At 53.4% G+C, this 20,449-nt stretch overlaps 4 protein-coding genes across 4 annotated transcripts; 1 reads left to right on the plus strand and 3 right to left on the minus strand.

Moving 5' to 3' along the window:
* Positions 1-2,415: 2,415 nt before the first annotated feature.
* B0H65DRAFT_441099 (uncharacterized protein) lies at positions 2,416-8,601 on the minus strand (the record flags this gene model as incomplete). The annotated part of the gene is made up of 7 exons (XM_062825501.1): positions 2,416-2,594; positions 2,726-2,732; positions 3,626-3,692; positions 4,515-4,539; positions 4,723-4,749; positions 5,004-5,034; positions 5,599-8,601. The coding sequence occupies 7 exons, from the start codon at positions 8,599-8,601 to the stop codon at positions 2,416-2,418; spliced, it is 3,339 nt and encodes a 1,112-aa protein (XP_062682556.1).
* An 845-nt stretch (positions 8,602-9,446) lies between these two features.
* B0H65DRAFT_149861 (beta-lactamase-like protein) lies at positions 9,447-12,825 on the plus strand. Its single transcript, XM_062821064.1, has one exon. It carries the CDS (start codon positions 9,616-9,618, stop codon positions 12,622-12,624), a length of 3,009 nt encoding a protein of 1,002 aa, XP_062682557.1. The 5' UTR covers positions 9,447-9,615; the 3' UTR covers positions 12,625-12,825.
* A 650-nt stretch (positions 12,826-13,475) lies between these two features.
* Positions 13,476-15,171, minus strand: B0H65DRAFT_521533 (glycoside hydrolase superfamily; the record flags this gene model as incomplete). Its single annotated transcript, XM_062828753.1, has 2 exons — positions 13,476-14,974; positions 15,084-15,171. The coding sequence occupies 2 exons, from the start codon at positions 15,169-15,171 to the stop codon at positions 13,476-13,478; spliced, it is 1,587 nt and encodes a 528-aa protein (XP_062682558.1).
* A 2,016-nt stretch (positions 15,172-17,187) lies between these two features.
* On the minus strand, positions 17,188-19,618 carry B0H65DRAFT_460596 (pyridoxal phosphate-dependent transferase). Its single transcript, XM_062826541.1, has 4 exons — positions 19,055-19,618; positions 18,897-18,997; positions 17,836-18,844; positions 17,188-17,761 (listed from the first exon to the last, which is right to left on the minus strand). Exons 1-4 carry the CDS (start codon positions 19,283-19,285, stop codon positions 17,537-17,539), a joined length of 1,566 nt encoding a protein of 521 aa, XP_062682559.1. The 5' UTR covers positions 19,286-19,618; the 3' UTR covers positions 17,188-17,536.
* Positions 19,619-20,449: the final 831 nt, after the last annotated feature.

The following is a 20,449-nucleotide window of genomic DNA, read 5'->3' on the forward strand; positions in this document are numbered from 1 at the left end:
CTGTCTGTTAACAGCATGTCTCCAACTTACCGCCTTTACGATGTATATCGAACTCGATATTTGTCTCTCTGTTAAACACGACCCGACCCTGGAAGAAGGTTGACCGCGCATGCGACCGGTTTTGTGTTAGCACACTACCGGAATTAAGCCTACGACCACAAGAAACTGTGTTATTACACGTTGTTGACCGCAAGTTTAACGCCATGGGATTTTCCTAACGGTAGCTACGTCCAAACTAGCGGCGGGCACGCAGCGCATCACGAACGGGCCGGGTACGCCTCCGGGTGAGAGATTGATCATCATAAGGGAGAAGCTACTTTAGCTCTGACCCGTCTGCGATGATGATGGGGTGGCGACTGTACTGTCCTGCTTGGGCGAGAATCGCATTCCCCCCCAACTCACTATCTGTCTGCCCTCTCTGCATTTAGGCAATCCGCGGTTAATGTTCAGTAACTGACATCATATCGATATCTCTCGGACTCTCATCAAATCATCGACGCTGGATTCACTGACCTATTTTATTTCATCCTTTGGATCATTTCAACAGATAACGCAGTTCACACAGTATGTCACCACCTCAAAAAGTGCTACTTCACAGTGTTTCAGGGTTGACACGATACATGGCAAGCCGCAACCACCTCCCACATACCGACGGCTGCTACTGGCTCAACGGACTTACACTATTCATATGTAGCTTGGGTGGGACAGCGCACACCACCATCCCTTGTACCTGGGACCCAACAGCCATTTTTCAGACTAAAACCCCAGAAAGACAACATCGCTGCCGGACTCACCCCACCCACACACAACCATGCACTCGGCATTGGAGACGCCAGGAACAAAGAGATTCAGCCCAACAGACCAGGCCGGACAGAGACAGGAACAGGGACCAGGTTTAGGGCCAAACAAAGGGACACAGGGGTTTTGCAGGGCTCAAAGGATGATCAACGGCACTATGTGGCGCCTGGGAGTGTGCCTCATGTTGAGTACGAGCTCATACGTACCCATCAGCTCACAACCTTTGAGGCAAGAAGCTTAACCTGGCCCTAGTTGCATCGAGAGAGCGTGAGATATCGTGGGATGACAGAAAAACTAACAGGCAGCAGGTCAAAGAATTACGGTGGCATATTCTAGTCGGTAACCGCGGATACCTGACGAACAAGAAATGTCCACCCGATCTTTCAAGTTACTGGTTCGTCGACTCTGTCTCCAGTTCTCAGCTAAAGCAACCTTCGTGTCCCAGTCTACCATACATGCCGCGCATGTGGTTGTAGTCAAGCACTCCCTCACCCTCACCCTCACTCACTCACTCAAAGATCATCCCTCATTTCTCGTTCCCCCCATCCCACCAACCAGCCATCCATCTCTCTTTTGGGCTAGGGCAAGTTGTCCAAGAGCCAAGCAAAGCCAACCAAGCAATACTCCGACCCAACGGGCCGGTGAGACAGTTACACTACTGCAACTCGAATCTCACTTGTACATTGTACTTCCCCAAATCCAATACTCATCCACCACCCACTACCCACAAAGAGGGGAAAGAACGGCAGACGAATTGGACAAAGCTGTGAAACGCCGGGCACCTCAGGTATGCAATGTCGTGGAGGATCATATGTAGGCAAGTGGGATGAACAGGAACCAGCCATGACTGATTACAACACTGCGACCACGAACAGCCCAAGCAAGAATAGACGGAGCATACCCTGACTCATTACTATCTACTCCCTCATGTCTCACTGCGTGTTTATAGGCAGGAAGTCCGAGCGAGCGAGCGGCTTACCCAGTTTGTGGGTGGGGGTAGGAAAAGAGGAGCGGCAAGTGGGAAGCATAACAGGACCCGATCACATGGCTGGCGATATTTGGAACCCTCTGCTCGCTCAGTGGTGAGTAAGAAGGCGATGATTGTGGTAGCTTGCGAATGGCAAAAAGCCGTGTCCTTCCTGCGGTAAGAACCTTATTGTTCATACTCGTATCATATGGGATGCCCAATGCTTCCCAAATCCCCCATCTTCCCTTGACCATCACGAGAAAACGATTCCGGCACTCAATCAAAAGTCCATTAGGTTCGTCCATAATTCCTCTTGTCCCCTCCTCTCTTGCCTTTTTGCTCACCTGGAACAATCTGATAACTGACACATCACTTTTGCTTTCATTTCTTGCTCTTTTATAGGCGTTTAAAGTAGCATAGCACCACATCAAACGCTTCCTTGCTACTTCCTCGCTACGACGCTATGTTATTCACCTAGCTTCAAATCTCTTTCTGCTCATGCGACCTCTCGATCTCTCATTCCCGGCTTACTGTTTTTTTTTTCTTCTTCCGCGTCTAAACGACTTGGAACCTCGAAATCTCACCTAGCATGTAACCTCGCCAACAGCTCAACAGACCAGCCATTCAACAGCCGACCTGTCTCAGAAAGACTAACCGCCGAAGCCGCCCCTCCGATGCATGAATAATTGAGAAGCAACGCAACATCGGACGGCAAAGCCGGCCGGCCTATGAGGAGTGAAGATGAAGCCGGTGAGAGCCTCAACGGTCTGGAAAAAGCAAGAGGCGGCGCAGTCGGGGAAGAAGCAGCGAGGTAAAAGCAGGACCTTCCCTACATATCGCTTGAGTTTACCTAACCTAATCCCACTCTGGCAAGAAGAGGCGAACAATAACCGCCGGCGGACCAGACCAGTGACTGGCTCCGGCTACTTCTCCGAGAGAAGCGGGAGGCCTGCTACTTACTTTCTATCTGTAGGATCGAGACGATGCTTCTTGTCTCATATGCAAGGGAAAGAAGAAAAAAGAATGGAGACACCGAACCCATGATCATCATTAGCATCGGCATAAGCATCAGCGGCATATGTAAGCGTCGACATCGTTAGGCTCCACCGGTCGCAACCAACACAGCATCGAGAAGGCTCGACCGACATGGCCACGAGCCGGTTGATCTTTTCGTGCCCAAAGCCAAAATGAAACGCTTGGAAGGTTGGAAGGGTTAATCTACTACTACGTGACTGCATGATCGGTCGGGAAGTTGGTTGCATGAGGGATTAGCTGCCGATTTCCCGACCCCCCCGTTGATGAGTGATGATGACATGCGGAGCGGAAAGCTTGGCTATTCATTGCTGGTGGTTCGCAAAGAGCACGAACAAGTTCGATGTGAGCACCTTTAACGAAGTGAGGAAGGCGCAAATAGTCTAATTAACAGGCGAGGAAGAAGAAAAGAGATAGGGTGGGTGATCTGATGAGCTAATATTAAATCAGAGAGGTAAGTACGTATGTTAAGACAAAAGGGACACTGGCAACTACCGATTCGAAGCGACTATGTGGGAGGGTTGGTTCAAATGTTGGAAGACGCAGCGCCCAAGCTCGGACGGACAGACGGTCGAGAAACGGCTATTAGTCTCCTCCCACTGACCCTTGGCTCGACCGGCCGGCAGTCCAAAATTTTCAGCTCCGGTTTATAACGTATAGCACCACTCCAGTCGGTTTGGAAGAATGAAGGGGCAAAAGGGCTTCAATCTGACGTCCCAAACACTGTGATAGCATTTGAACTCGCGGTGATATCCTTGAGTGATCAAGCAGTGTGCTCGGTGATGCCGGGAGGAATGACCTCCACGAATTCCACTTCGTCTCTGGTACCCAATGACCGACACCGGTCACAAACCCTGACAAGGTCAAGGCGACAGTAATAGGGTCCATAAAGGTACTAGAACGCATAAAATCAGGTAAAAACATTCCCCGTCGACAACGTCAAGGTCTCTTGCAAACTTACCTTGGTGCATTTGTTTACCTACTGACACCCTTCTCGGCCCCTTGCCATCGTCTGTCCAGTCTGCCCCGGACTCACCGTTCAGACTCGAATCCGAATTCAAGGATCACGTTGAGCTGTGTTGCTTTCCCATGACATGGAAAACTGGTTGAAAGAGGCATGCATACACACCGATGTAAGTCTCAATACCAGTATCAAAACAGTCACCGTCTCATCCGTCTCCTCGGAGTCGGAGAAAGCGACCAAGCGACGTAAAGTAAAATAAGATATCAGGAAATTTTGTTTTGGGTCGCCGCCTTTACTGCGTACATGGATGCATTCTTATGTCTGACGACCGACAACCACCGGGATCGACGTTCGGGATGGATGGGTGGGTGAGCGGATGGATGGATGAACAGTGGAGTGGGATGGCATCCTGCAAGATGTCGGACTTAGATGAAGCAGGGAGTCTCCGCACCCTCCCGGTGGGGTGTATACACGGACATAGATGAACCATGATGATCGCCAGGCAACCATTTTCTCTGGGGTTCCAGTGCTGTAAGGTAGCTGTGAGGTTTCGGAGATGGACTGGAGCTGGATTGAAGATTGGACTACCTACCTACCTCTATCTACCTCTAGCCGTGAAATGGATGGGTGAAGTAAGTAAGGCAACTAAGATAAACAATCGATTGTGTCGTCGTCGCTGCCGCCGGGCACCGAAAAAAGGAAGGGTAAGGGGGAGGGGTCTCGGGGAGCATGGAGGAGAATCGGTGGGCATACCTAGGTGTAGGTATGTAGGTATAGACTACAGTAAGCCACTTATGAGCGAACTTGGGGTAATATGAACCAACCACTCACTAGAATACACCTGAACTGTTTGGACTGCTTAAGACTTGGAGATCATGTCATCTCGTCATTCATCCATCACTTGAATCCGTATATGCGGATGTGCCATGGGTAATATCTACCTAGGTAAAAGCAGTCATACCTGCTCCATCGTTGCGATGACCGAGGACTGAAGGGGATTGATATGCTCCCCCGTTATTTGTTGCTCATTCCTCATTACACATTGATCACCAGATGCATTACAGCAAACCATGTGTGACGGTAAATCATGCTCACCCGTGTTGATATCTATTCAGTTTGCCCATAACGTCCGGACTTGTATATACCTTAGCTACATTTCCCATACTTGGAAAAGAAGGGGGCACTTCGAGTACCGACGACCAGTCCATGGAAGAGGGAAATAGCTGTGAGCCGACTGCCTACCTGCCATCGCGGATAAATTGTATCGGGTCAGCTAGTAACCGCATTGCACACCAGTATGTGCGTTCGCCCGTTCTGATGATGTATCCCACCGTGGCTCGAAGGGATCTTGACTCCTAACTGGAGAGTTCAGTTGTCCATTGTCTATTGCCCATTGCCCATTGCCCATCTGCCCAGCTGTGCGATCAACCCCCCAAGGCGCCGGGACCAAGGTACGCAATGAACAAGAGATCGTAGAAGATGAGCAATAAGTAGCAACGTAATTATCATGGTATTCCTTTTTCGCCATCCTTCAGCTCCACTAACAAATAACCCCAGGTTTTGATCCTCTTGATCCCGCTCTCCTCCTCCCATACAGAGACGTGACAACCATCACCACCCATCTCCTACCCCCTTCACCTCCCCCTTCGTTATGTGCGCGCCTACCAATACGCAGGCCTCAACCCCGTAAAGCTTCCCAGCGCCGAGTGACTTTCGCCATCTTCCCTCTTACGTTGACCAGCGAGCTGTTATTTCCCAATGTCAGTAACCTGTTCATTCACCAATCACCCACAAGGGCGATTGTAGTCCGAGAAACATAAGGAGGACGAGAACTCACCTCCAACTGCACCCCCTTATGCACATGCACCAACCAATCCACATAACTCTGCGCCTCATTATTCCGATCCTCCACCAACATCCTCGCAAACTCAAACTCCGCTCCGTCAATCCCCTGTCTAGCCAACTGAATCGTCAACCCCTTGCTACCCCTCACCGTCCGCATATACTCAATGATATTCCTCGTCTGCGCATTCAGATGAGTCTCCAGGACAGGGATAGTCGACGTGTAAGGATCCAGCGATTGGAGCGTCGTCTTGTCCTCGCCGAAGAGATCCTGAATGAGAGCGGGCGCGGTCTGCGCGTGCATCCAGAGTAGACAGACTTGCCCGTTATCAACCAGATAAACGCCGCCGGGCTCGACGCGGGCGAAGGAGGCGCGCAGAGCCGAGGGCATGCGCAGGTGGCCCGTGGTGGCGTCGGGGTAGCCGTCTTCGGGCTGGAGGCTGTGCAGCGGGATCATGCGCGGGTAGAGATAGAGAGACAGCTCGCGGGCGCCCATGGAGCGGATGAGGCGCATGTCGTGCACCCGACGGTCGGTGGTCTCGTTGCCGCCCTTGAAGGCGCGGCATTTGAGCATGCCCAATACATACATGGCAAACTCCTTAAGACGCTCAGGCATGACGAGCTGCTGAGGTGGGTGGGGCACGGCGAGGTGGTTCTTGCGGTAGAGGGCCAGGATGTCGATGGTCTTTTCGGTGAGAGAAGAGCGGACTTCTTTGAGGTTGGCGCTGGTGGTGGAGAGCTTGGTGCTGGCTTCTTTGGCCAGGATCGAGACGATGGCGTCTTGGTCGATGAATTTGAGGCAGTCGCGCGCTTGGTCGGAGACGCCGGCGATAACGTTGATGCAGCGCACGCGACGCTGGCCGGAGGCAGTGGTGTAGAGCAGCGCGGCTTGGAAGTGCGCGTCCAGCTTGGAGTCGAGCTTGCCGTCGTAGCCAAAGGTGACGGCCAGGGCCTTGTCAGCGTCGATGACGCCTATTTCGAGGTCGGCGCCGAAGGTGTGCTGGATGAAGTTGCCGTGGTAGGCGTTCACTTGGAGGCCGTTGGAGCAGCGGACCTTCATAAGGGCTGCGTAGCCGGTCTCGCGCCTAACTGCGTGGTGGATCTCCAGGGAGAGCTTGGTGCTATCTCGCTGGACGACAAAGTTGGGGTAGAAGAAGGTCTCGCCACCGGTAGTAGAGGTGACATGGCCAATAGTAGCAATATCCAAATAGCCGCCAGATGGCGAAGCCATGAAGAAATCGGCACCAACACCCAGGGAAACCATCTTTTCGGCCAACTTCCTCCAGCCAGGGTGCTCGGTAGTGAAGAGCTTCTTGTCAGGCTCTCCACCAGGGTGCTTGCCATCGTCTCTCATGAAGAGACGGCCAGGACCCCAGGTAGGCAAAGCTGCAAGGGAGCAGAAGACCTTACCGCCCGTCTTTTCCAGTGCCGCGACTGCCGCGTTGAGTGCGGACAGCATAGCAGGCTCAGGGTTCTTGATGTTGGAGAACATCTGGGGCAGGCGAGTCAAGAGCGAGCTAATGACGGCCTTGGACTCGTAGGGGTCCACAAAGAGTCCATCGCTCAAGGGCAGGAAGGGGTCCTCGATGTCGGGCATAACGATCATCTGGGCCTGCTCAAGCGCCGGGCTGACATTGTAGAAGTGAATCTCCTGGTCGAAGGTGACGAAGCCCACCTTGGCACCAGCGGGAATCTTCCTCTTTGGCTCTCCACTCTCGTCCTGCTCTTCACCTTCTTCCGAGCCACCGTACAGAGCACTCAAGATACCTTCACAGAAGGACTCTAGGAAGCCCTTGTTGTAAGACTCCTGGGTAACATCAATGACAAAAAGATAGCGCATGCCGACGGGTTCCTTGGTCCAGTACTCCTTGGGGACAACGAACTCGACGGTTCCGCGGGTCAGCTCGGGGCGCTGGTCGCGATCAACGCGGACGCCCTGGGGGCTAAGAGCGCAGAAGTACTCGGGAGGGGTATCATTAGCATAGGTACAAAGGTTGCAGACGAACTTGTTGCCGCCGGCCTTGAACATCATGAAGGGGTTCATGTAAGCTCTGCACCTGTGGCAGCGTGGCGGGCCCTGTTCGCCAAAGTCGAGGACGGGGATGGGCAGCTCGCCGGGCTGAGTCTCGGCCAGGGGCTGGAGGAGGAGACCCAAGGGCAAGCCGGTGCTCTTAAGACCCTCTGCACTTGCCGGCAGGTTGGTCATGGTGAGACGAGCAAACTTGGGTGAGGAGTTGCCCTGGTCGAGAGCAACAAACGATGTGACGGCCGGGGGTGGGACGAGGCGCTCGAAGGTGGGATATACGTTGGTGTGGAAGTAAGGCTGAACCGAGTCGCGAGAAAGGGGGACACTGGGGGTATCATCTGGAGAAGGCTTGCCCCCCTGAGGACCACCGGCAGCAAAGACACCGGAGCCAACACCCTGAGTAGCGTCCCTTGCGGCGAACTCGGCGGCAGAAGTTGGGACGGGGCTGAAAGCTGGGCTGGCGGGCATTGGGAACTGGCCATAGCCCTGACCTGGTATCCTGCCGGCGAGGGAGGGGTCGGCGTTGAGGAATTGGGTTGCAGCAGTTCCGGCCGGAGGGATGCCGTTGAAGGGCTGAGAAGAGCCGGCGGGGGCCTCGACCGCGTGGAAGGCATGGCGATCCTTCTTCTTCTTTCTCCCGTGGTGTTCGGCACCAGCACCAGCACCCAAAGACATGCCACCCATCTGCGTAGCCAAGCCTAGATCATCCATTGGCGCCATGGGAGAATGCGGAGGAGGGGCGCCGTAGGGAGAGGGGGCACCGTATTGCTGTTGCTGGCCGTACTGCTGACCGTACTGCTGACCGTACTGCTGCTGCTGCTGTTGCTCATTGTACTCGGCGCCGGGGTGGTATGGGTTCGGGGCAACTGGCGGTTGGAACTGAGGAGGCGCCGGTTGTGTGGTGCGGTTGGGATCGTTGGGGTCGAGGGTCTCCCCCTGACCGAGGGCGTGGTACATGGAGTAGTCGGCCATGTTTGTTTATTTAGATTAAGTATGTCACCGTCGTCGTCGTCGTCGAGCGGTTTGGAGTCGTAGTCGTAGTCGTAGTCGTATATGAGTGGTATAGTATTATGGAAGAAAGGGGGGCGGCGGCGCGGACGAGGAAGCTTGATCGAGATCGGTCGGGTCGGGGTCGAGAAGAGTAAAAGTGGAAGGACGGTAGAGGTAGTTATCGTGGTGGGGTGGTGTTGTTGTTGATCATGCCCAGCAGATGTGTTTATGTCGTCGAGGCATCAACGGGCCATGTTGGAATTATTACAAGTTGTTAGTGGTTGAGGCCTGAGGGTCGGAGTGGCAGAGGACGAAACAGTGGTGTTTCCCCGGTGGAGGTTATCTGGCTCTATCGGGACCGCTCCAGTGTCACGGTGGTCCTGTCGAGCTGTCCTTTTCCATGCGTGCAGCGAGTCCCGTCTCACCAGCCCGGGGCCAGTCAAAAGTGGGGCCGCGATGCTGCCGTGTCAATCGCCGGGCATTTGAAGTCCACTGAACAACAGCGCATGTGCCCCCAAAAAGCTCCCGTGGAAGCTGCAGGTCGGTCCCTCGCGCCCTCGGTCTGAGCTCCCGTCTGAGGAAGTTTGCCGGCTGCCAGCCAATCACATCGGCACTTGGCAGCCAGCTGCGATCTTCCAAACTCGCGGTACAAAGGTACACCAAGCCCACGCGACGATTGGCGACAAAAGAGGCGCCTGTAGTGCTGCACTAGGACCCCCCCTGAATGGTCCAATTGGGCCCTGTAACCGCGTCTGTAACCGCGAATCCAGGCCAATCCAGCATGGGTCAACAGAGCCTCTTGCACTGCAACCCATCTTTCAACGTCCCGTCGCCAAACAACCTGGAACTCCACTAACAAAACATCATCAACTTCAAGTTCCCGTCACTTCTTCCACTTGATTGTTACATCACACTCACCACTCTGCCTCCAGTTCGGACACCCAGTCTGATGGAGTTCTTGGGCGGTTCCCACGCTTACCAACACAGGTATTAACAATGTTCAGCTTCTGCCCTCTCCAGGGCGCCCTCTCCGACTCGTCAGCCTCCCAGTCGCTGCTGGAGCTCGACGGCGGCGTCAAGATCCTGATCGATGTCGGCTGGGACGAGACCTTTGACGTCGAAAAGCTCAAGGAGCTCGGCAAACAAGCACCAACTCTGTCCTTGATCCTACTCACCCACGCGACCGTCCCCCATCTGGCCGCCTACGCCCACTGCTGCAAGCATTTCCCACCCTTCCAGCGCATTCCCGTCTATGCGACGCGCCCCGTCATCGACCTCGGTCGTACCCTGACACAGGATCTCTATGCCTCGACACCCCTAGCCGCGACGACGATATCATCGACCTCGCTCGCCGAAGTATCGTATGCCTCAGGCTACTCTCAGGCCGCCTCCGCAGACAACACCTTCCTCCTCCAGCCACCCACTCCCGACGAGATTACCAAGTACTTCTCTCTAATCCAGCCTCTGAAATACTCTCAGCCACATCAACCGCTACCGTCGCCCTTCTCCCCGCCTCTCAATGGCCTCACCATCACAGCGTACAACTCGGGTCGCACACTGGGAGGAACCATCTGGCACATTCAGCATGGATTGGAGTCGATTGTTTACGCCGTTGACTGGAACCAGGCTCGTGAGAATGTCTTTGCGGGAGCGGCATGGCTAGGTGGAAACCATGGTGGTGCCGGAGGTACACAGGTTATCGAGCAGTTGCGCAAGCCAACAGCTCTAGTATGCAGCAGTCGTACTCCAGACGCCACTCTGTCGCGTGCCAAACGTGACGAACAACTAATGGAATCAATCAAGCTTTGTATTGCCAGAGGTGGTACCGTGCTCATCCCCGTCGACTCGAGCGCCAGAGTGTTGGAGCTGTCTTACCTTCTCGAGCACGCCTGGAGAAAAGAGGTCGCCAAGGACAATGACGTCTTCAAGTCGGCCAAGCTGTTCCTTGCCGGACGCACTATTAGCAGCACCATGAAAAATGCCAGGAGTATGTTGGAGTGGATGGACGACAGCATCATCAGAGAGTTTGAAGCGTTTGCCGATGAGTCGAGGAGGAATAATAGAAGGGATGAGGGGAATCACCAGACCGGTCCAGGACCATTTGACTTCAAGTACTTGAGGCTACTTGAGCGCAAGGCACAGATCGAGAAGATCCTACAACAGTCGGATGATACCGAACCAAGAGCCAAGGTTATTCTCGCCAGCGATACGAGCCTGGACTGGGGTTTCTCCAAGGATATTCTCAAGTCTATTGCCGCTGATGCGCGTAACTTGGTCATTCTCACGGAAAAGCCCAACTTTGAGCCGAACCATAAACCATCTATCGCGAGGACACTATGGGAGTGGTGGAAGGAGAGGAGGGACGGTGTGGCGACAGAACGCACAAGCAACGGTGACACATTCGAACAGGTCTATGCCGGTAACCGCGAGTTGGAGATAGAAACCGCTGAACGAAAGGGGCTGGAGGGAGACGAGCTAAATGTCTATCAACAATGGCTAGCAACCCAACGGCAGCTACAAGCCACCCTACAGAGCGGCGGCACCACCATGCTAGAAGCACCGGGAGACGTCCTCGATGACGCTGATACCGACACCGACACCGAGTCAGAAGGCTCCGATACGGAGCAACAAGGAAAGGCTCTAAATATTGCTACCACCATGGCCCAAGCCAGTCGCAAAAAGGTGGTACTCAGGGACGAGGACCTTGGTGTCACCATCCTCATCAAGAAAGAAAACGTCTACGATTTCAATGTCCGCAGCAAGAAGGGCAGAGACCGCATGTTCCCTGTCGCCATGCGTAGGAGGCGCGCCGACGAATTTGGCGAACTAATCCGACCCGAAGACTACCTCCGCGCTGAAGAACGCGAAGACGCCGAGAACCAAGAAGCCGGCCAAGTAAACACCAACAACCAAGAGCTCGAAGGCCTTGGAAAGAAGCGCAAGTGGGAAGACGTCGGCACCGCTGGCAGAGGCCGAGGCGGTTCGGGACCCAACAAGCGTCCCCATCACAACGACCGCCGTCGCCTCTCCGCAGGCGAAGCCGACGCCGCTCCCTTTTCCGAAAACGGCCCAGCGGGCGATGACCTCTCGGACCTCGAAGACGAAGAGGACGAGACCCTCAACGGCCCCGCCAAGCTGGTAGTCACCAAGGAGACCATCCCCGTCCGTCTGCGCATCGCATTTGTCGACTTCAGCGGCCTCCACGACAAGCGCAGCTTGACCATGCTCATCCCGCTCATCCAGCCGCGCAAGCTAGTCCTCGTCGCCGGCGGCAGAGACGAGACCCTGGCCCTGGCTGCAGACGTCAAGAAGCTGCTCACCGCCCAATCCACCGGTACCGAGTCCGCCATCGAGGTGCTCACCCCCGCAGTGGGCACAACCGTCGACGCCTCGGTCGACACCAACGCCTGGGTCCTAAAACTAGCTGACCCGCTTGTCAAGGGTCTCAAATGGCAGAACGTGCGCGGTCTAGGAATCGTCACCGTCACCGGCCTCTTGCTTCCCGGAGGCGAATTCCAGCCGATCTCGGAGGCTGGCGATGGCGATGCTGCAAAGCGCCAGAAACTCGAAGACTCTCCAGAAACCCCTACCTCAACAGCCCTAGTAAAAACCGGCACCAACACCTCCCCAACAACCACCTCCCTCCCGACTCTGGACCTCGTCCCGCAAACCCTCGCCTCCTCGCTCTCCGTCCGCTCACAAGCCGCCCAGCCTCTTCACGTAGGCGAACTACGTCTTGCCGATCTGCGTCGGGCCATGCTAAGCGCAGGCCACAAGGCCGAGTTTAGGGGAGAAGGAACGCTGTTGATCGATGACGTGGTTGTTGTGCGTAAATCGACGGCTCAGGGAGGCAGGGTGGAGTTGGAGAGCGTGGGGTTGCCGAGTGATACCATGCCGGGAACGACGAGTGGTGGATTGTTGGATGCGGCGATGAAAGTGGGTGGAACGTTTTATGCGGTTAAGAAGAAGATTTATGAGGGGTTGGCTGTTGTTGCTGGGGCTTGATCAACAGTATCTGAGTTGCTAAGGCAGTTGAAGGTAAATGGAAAGGGGCGAATAGGTTTTGGTTGGGCAGTGATTGTATACGAGTATGTGTTTACTATTATGGACTCGGATCGATAGGTCTTGGAAGGGCCGGGGTATTGACTGGTCACGGTGTTTTTGTCATCTCGTTGAAAGCGGGCGGCATTAGACAATTTTGCTTTCTCCCTACAGTAGGTCAGTTGCAGTGATTGGAACTGAAGAACGGGGCTGATCACGAATTGAGACTTCGTTGAGCCACTGCACGATTTCACGGTCACTGAATCTTTTCTCCCCGGCCTTGCTAGATAGTACTACCCAGCTGTTCCCATATCCATTCGACTCTCATCCATGCAGGCAGTCAACAAGCCGGTCGTACAGTGAGCGATGAGGACGGAAGAAAAGTGGAAGGAGAGCAATGTTCACGAAGTGAGAACGGAAGTATCTCCTTCAAATGAGTGTCTGTTAGAAGGGGTAGTAGAGCGATCGTTTTTGCCATACTGATCTCTCATCGTACACCTACATACGCGGCTGATGAGTCTACAAAATGTCCTCGCCCTCTCTGATACCTAGATATGATTGACCCCCTCTTCCGTCAACAGCAAAATATTCCTAATTCTCAAACCCTTCAGAGAATTCACCAAAATGATTTATAAACACGTAAGTAGGTAGCAAGTAAAAGAAGAACATGGACCCGTCCACCTCAAAAAAACTCGAGAACCATGTATGTCCCCAAACAATGCCCTACATAACCAACAAGAAACTGATAATACCCACAAAAAGACCAAAAAATTACACCTCTCTCATATGATGCAAGCAGACAAACCCTCCCTACCTTAGTCATTTTGAATCCCCCAAAACTGCTCAGCATAAAACGTGCCCTTCTCAGCAACCTTCCACTCATCATCAAACGCCGTAAACATGTAAACCTCAAAATCCCCATCATCCCCAAACCCTCTCTCCCTCCCTTCCTTCCAAACCTTCATCACGCCCTCAACCGCCCTTTTTTGTTCCGCTCTCCCCGGCACCGCTTTGTAGTTTGCATTCCCCTGTTTCGGCCACCCGGTTTCGGTAACCACCACCCTTTTTTGTTTTCCCTCTTTTTCAGTAGTAGCTTGAGTTTTAGGATTAGTAGCTTCGCGTATGTTTAAAACTTGCCTCCGTACAAAATTCCCCGCCTGGCCAGCGACCGTGTGCGGGTCAAAAAACGGGTGGACATTGACAGCGCAGTAGTCCGTGTCTGGACTGCTGCAGAGCTGTGGGTGTGCGAGGACGGCGACGAAGGTGTCGACTGTTACCACGGGGCCTTGGTACCCTTCCCGTCGCAGCGCTTGTCGTACCGTTCGCACGGCGGCTAGGACTTGAGCGGGCGTGGCTTGTCCATTGTTCACCAGTTCGTTGCCTACGCTGATGGTGTCTACCATGTTTGTCCAGACTTCTTCCACGGTTTTTTTGGGGGAGGAGGAGGCGGCGGCGAATGTCTGCACGTCTTTAACCAACGTCGTAATCTGCGAGCTGAGGTCGGAGAGGTGGAAAATGCCGAGGAAGAGTTTAAGCGGAGGAGAAACGGAAGAGGCGGCGCGGAGCGTGTGTAAAACCTGGGAGCAGTCGACGCCGTAGATGCGGACGGTGGAGTAGAGGCCTGTGCGGGCGATGCGGGAGAAGTCGGAGGCTATGTTGGACGGGGAGCGGCAGCCTGTTAGGTCGTAGGGGGCGTAGGTTATGCCGGGGAGACGTTGGGGGGAGAAGCCGGGGTGGATGTGAGTGGTGGTGTTGGTGTTGGTGAGGATTGTTGTGTTGTTGGTTGCTGGAGGCGTGCTGTCCATGGGCTTGGTGGGTTTGATGGGTTTGATGAGTTTCTTGTGGGCTTTATTGTATGAAAGGTAAGAGGAGAGGTTGGTGCGTTTGGTTTTTAGTTTGAGAGTTGTCTCTGCCATGGATGAAGATGTGGACGAAGACGAAGATGGCGATGGGGATAACGAGGATGATGAGGCAGAGGGAGTTGCTTGTGAAATGATGGGGATGGTGTTCGTCTCTGTGGTGACCGTTTGTGAGTTCTCGTCGACGTAGATGACTACCTCTTCGACTTCGGTAGCTGTTGAAGTTGCGGCGGTTTGTGCTTGAATGGCAGAGGTGTCTCCTCTTGCTGCCAACGTCATACTCTCAGCTTCAACTCTCCCGCCTGTGTCTCTGGATGGCGTTTGACCTTCTAACGCAGATCTTCCATCATCTTCGAGTGCTACCACTGCCTTTGGTGCTTCGGTCTCCGAGTCGTCCACGTGGATAGGAATATCCATCAAGCGCGGAAGATGGTTCCGGGCATGAACACGATGAACTTGATCATAGTGTTGATCGATCTGATAATGGCGATTTCCTAATCCTAGGTCTCCTAGTCAGCCCATCACTACCTTGTCTTTGATTTCCTTGTGAGTTGGAAGGCTTACTGTCGTCTCCAGCTGACGGAATAGACAAAATACGTCCAAAAAGACTGGCCACTAGGACAAGTCGAGAGACTGGTATCGAGTATTTCATCCTGAATAAAAGTCTGACCACACGCGGAGTTGTCTTCCGTCCCTCTGCGTTCAGGTGACTATAGTAAAAGGACTGTCATACAAGTTGACCGAAAACGAACGAGAGGCACGGTGATCACTGGAGATTCGTCGAAGCCGACTAGTTGGTTAACAGGCCAGCTGAACCACCAAGATAATCCAAAACGAGGGTTGTGAGACTTGACGGTGCACTACGGCTGTCAGACGTGGGTGCAGTCAGGCAAGTCAAAGAAAATGAAGGTAATCCAGAATCCTAGAGGGAAAAGAGGATTCATGTCGTCTCAGCTTGTTAAAACTGAAGCTTTCGGTGCTTACTTGAGTGCTCCTTCTGCTCAAATCCCAAATATTCAGTTCAACTTCACCAACCGAAAGCCGCTCATCACCTCCCCGGAAAGACCAGACAACCCCCAAAGTCCTTTCCCACAACTGAGGCGTGAATGGAAGCCAAGATGGTGTGCAGTGTACTTTGGAGACATCACCCGACAGAGGGGAGGAGCAGATGCCGCAAAGGACTCCAAACCCTTGTCCTGACTCTGGCATTCAAGTCCAGTTGAGTATAATCGATACCAAGACCATAACACGGCAGGCGCACTTGTCTTACCTCCTGGTCTGGCCCACTGCATAAGTACCTCGCGATTAGTAGTTCCGTTGTCGTTGCTCTCGCATGATTGTATTCTCTCGTGTCGGTATTGACCCTGGTGTTGGCATTGGTGTTGATGTTCCTCGTCGTTGTTGAGCCCATCTCATTACATCACTGGAATGCTAAGCCTACGTACCTCTAGGTATCTGTCGCCGACTGAGCTCATGTGCCCATGCGCCCGGTAATCGGGATACCAGACTAATAGAGCAACCTATTCATTCCATTCTCTCCATGCCCCTGCCGGCTGCGTTGTTTAAGTGTCTTGCCGTCTGTCTCATATCGAATCTTGAGTTCAGCTACCGACTACCGATGAGGTCTGGACCCCGGACGTGCCGCCGTCAGGAAATCTGGATCTGATGTGGACTAGTAGTACCGCATGTGTTTTTAGAGAAGTTCTTATCGTCGGGTGGGTTCATATCCCCACCTCTCTTGTCTTGTCGTGTAGGTCCATACCCTCATACCCTTTCTATATTTTAGCCCTCCACACTTCTTTTCCTTCTTAATTCTAGCTTTCTCTCTATAGCACACACATCTACACATCGTTTTGCCCTCACGTCCAAGAGTTCTTGTCAACCTCGGGCTGAGTGAAGTGTTCTTTCCGTGCTCGCTCACAACGTATCGTGCTACTTTGCGCTGTGCGTAAATATTGACATCATAATCGTCCGCTAAGTACTCGAATAAGGAAATCGCAAGTTGTCGACAAAGGCCTATGTACCTCTGTTAGTGAACCGAATCTTGACTATGGCAAAAACGATCGCTCTACTACCCCTTCTAACAGACGTTTGAAGGAGATACTTCTGTTCTTCGTGAACATTGCTCTCCTTCCACTTTTCTTCCGTCCTCGCTCACTGTACGACCGGCTTGTTGACTGCATGGATGAGACGGAGTCGAATGGATATGGGAACAGCTGAGTAGTACTATCTAGCAAGAAAGAAAAGATTCAGTGACCGTGAAATCGTGCAGTGGCTCAACGAAGTCTCAATTCGTGATCAGCCCCGTTTTTCCTATCACTTGCTACTTACGTGTTTATATATATCATTTTGGTGGATTCTCTGGAGGGTTTTGAGAATTACCTTAGGAATATTTTGCTGTTGACGGAAGAGGAGGTCAATCATATGTACTCTAGGTAGCAGAGAGGGTGAGGACATTTTGTAGACTCATCAGGCGCGTATGTAGGTGTACGATGATGAGAGATATGTGATAGGTAGGCAAGACTGGAAAGGCACTTGTGGTAACCAGGCAGGCTTCATCGAGGGAGGATAACAAGCAGGATAATAATTCTTCACCTACCCAAGATGTCATATCTACCGCAACTTACAAGTTTCACTCGACGCCGAGGCCATGAAAGATACGTAGAGGTAGGTAGTGTATCCAATACCATTCACATCATTACGTATTAACACTATCTTGGTCTATCGTGACATCCATCCATCCATCTACCCTTCCGCCATCGTAGCCAGCCAGCCATCGCTTCCAGCCCAATCCATCTAATTCATATCCCATGTCATTTCAAACCATTCATTTTCTTTTTCCTATCCCATACAGTCCATTTTCCACTTCGCAACAACCCCGTGCCCCGCTACCACCAATCAACTGATCCAATAAAGTATTTATATAGCATGGTGTGAGAGATAAGACAAGACGAAAAAACAAGAAGTGAAGAACACCCCTACCAGCTAGCTCTTCGAGACGACGTGTCTCTCTAAACTTAAGCAGTAGGAACCCCCAACTTGTTATTCCCCTTCTTGGTCATGACCTTGGTGATGGCATGACGGATCGCAATGCCCGCCTTCTCCGTCTCCTTCTTGGACAGACCAGAAGTGACGCAGACCTTGAGGGCCGGGGTGGCGGTGTAGACGTTGTCCTTGAGGCCCATGTGGTGGGTGATGGGACCGCCCTTGAGGCGGGTGACGAGGATGTTGTTTGCGAGGCACTGTAGGTAGGGGGTGTTAGTATTTGACAAAAAAATTGAGTGAAGGGGCAAAAGGAAGGGCAAGAAAAACATACCTCATCAGCAGCCTCCTGCAACAACCTCTCCTGATCCTCCACCGTCAGCCTCCTCGCCTCCACCACCTGCGGCTTCAGAACCAACAACAAAATCGGATTCTCCGGCGCGCTGGTGCAAACAACCCAATCGCTCTTGGGATCCAACTGCGCCCTCATCAACCGGACATTTTCCCTGCACACGCCCAACGTCGCCTCGGGGTTCTCCTGAATGACATGCAAGCCCTCACTTGCGGTAATAGCCAACATGGCCGGCAGCGCCGCCGAAAACGTATAACTCGCGGCCGTCAAGCGCTGATGCTCCACGACGTCCTTGGGTCCCGCACAGAAACCGCCGCCAGCGCAGAGGGGGCCAGCAAGCGAGCCAACAATCATGTCCACCTGGGTGGGATCGACGTTCTGGGCCTCGGTGAGGCCGCGGCCGGTTCTTCCCAGGACGCCAAACGACCAGGTCTCGTCCAGGATGATGCGGAACTTGTACTTCTCCTTGAGCTCGATCAGGCGGGGCAGGTCGTTCATCTCGCCCGTGAGCTCGAACAGGGCCTCGGTCACAATAAAGCGGCGCGTCAGCTTCTTGCCGCGGGCCTGCTCGGCCACCACCTTTTGCATGACGCGCTCGAGGTCGTCCAGGTCGTTGTGCTCGTACCACTTGATGTTGGAGCGCGAGATCTCGAGGCCGCGCCGGATCGAGTAGTTGACGGCCCGGTCGGCCACAATGATGTCGCCGCGCTTGCAGAAGGCCGGGATCACGGACGAGATGGTCGAGAAGGCTTGGGCGTAGACGATGCAGCCCTCGGTGCCGAGGTAGTTGGCGATGTCGGCTTCGGTGCGCATGTGCACGTCTTGGGTGCCGTAGAACTGGGGCGGGCCGCAGGGGCCGACGCCGTAGGTGCGAAGGGTCTGGATGGCTTTTTCCTTGATTTGCTCGTTGGCGTTGAGGTTGTAGAAGTTGTAGGAGGCGAGGTTGGTGACGGTGCGGCCGTTGGAGAGCTTGGACTTGGGACCGGTTGGGCTGTTGCCTCTGGTGTCAGCACAGTTTGCGAGCAGCGATGGGGATAACTTACCCAACGAGAACTGGCAACCTCTCGGCCTCCATCTCCTCGAGGACGGTCATGTTCGGCACGAGAGGCTCGGGGATCCATTCATCAACGAGCTCATCGATTTCCTGTTTGTCCCAGAATCAGCACTTGGCCCTCTCCTCCTCCTGAGTTGTGGAACTCACAGCGTCAGTCAACTTGATAAAGTTCTGCTTCGAAGTCGAGTACGCCGGCGACATAAGGTATCTGATGAAGAAGATGACCAGGACCAGCTCGATAGCCGAGCGCACCGGATCGTTCTGGTACGATGACCTGACATAGCGGATCAGGACTGCGGACCCCGGCACCTTTTGGAAGGCGGTGATGGCTTCGTTGAGCCATTCGGTCAGGTGGGTTTGGAGTTCTTGGAGCTCCATCTTGTTCGGTCTTCGTCTAGTGGCGATGCGATCAAGGGATTGCGCTCGACGGGTGCGATGCGGCGGCGGCGGACTGGGAATCGGATGATCAACCCGAAACTCGACGTCGACAGGTTGGAGAGAGATTCGCGTAATCGTCGACCGAGATCGAGAGAGGTACCGCTAACCTCGGGGATCTCTCGTCTCCGTCGTGGTAAAAAGGTACAAAGAAAAGAAGTTGGGCGGTCAAGAAATCCACGAGGTCCACGAAACCAAGCGGCCGTTCGTGTCGGACGCTTCGGAGTGTTAGCACCGGGACGTACAGGTACAACTCAGGCCACCTCATTCAGCACCGGCAGTGGCCTCCAAGGTCCCTGAGCCAATCACCCTTGCATAATTTTTCAGGTGCTGCACAAGCTCAGGGGCAATTGCCCAGTTGACCAATCAACAGCCGTAGACATGATCCATCATCGAACCACCGTTAACGACACAAGTTCAAAACACCACCGGTACCGGTAATTATGGTCATGAGCGAGCAAGTGCAACTAACAGGAAAGGGTTTCAGCTCTAATACTAGCACTAATTGTAGAATTCCGCGAGACTAGATATGATAAAAAAAATACTAAAAAAGAACACAACAGAGGGTTCGAGTGAGAGTGCGTCAAGAAGAGAAAGACGAGTTTAGAAAAGCCGTGTGTATCATGCCTTTAAACCGCAGCCCGCCACAACCGTCACCGAACCCGACTCCCGTTCCTTCCCCAGTGTCACCCTCATCCATATATGTAAAAGGAGCAAGGTGAGGGAGCAGAGAGGAAAGAAACAAACATAGATAAACCAACACCAAATACACAAGGCCCTCTTTCTCGACCACACACACATTCGACCGAGTTTTACACCACACTTCATGATTTCCGTTGCTACTAACCACGCAAAACCCAAAAAGGAAACAAAAAAGTCGAAACAAAAAACACCAGAGAACTGGCATCAGAGTGTCAAACCAATTAACCCCATGCTACCATACCAGTTCCCCCTTTTTTTGCTTCACCGTCTTAAAATGCCATCCTCCTTTCAGCATTACTAGTAGGCCTAGCGTGATAGTCCGATGTTGTCGTTGGGGTCCAGACACCAGAGTAGTTAGTGGCCTTGGTTCCGGTCTCCAGGCGACCCCTGGTGTCGTCATTGTCA

This window comes from Neurospora tetraspora (genome assembly GCF_033439725.1).
Source record: "Neurospora tetraspora strain CBS 560.94 chromosome Unknown B0H65scaffold_3, whole genome shotgun sequence".
Classification (NCBI taxonomy): Eukaryota; Fungi; Ascomycota; class Sordariomycetes; order Sordariales; family Sordariaceae; genus Neurospora; species Neurospora tetraspora.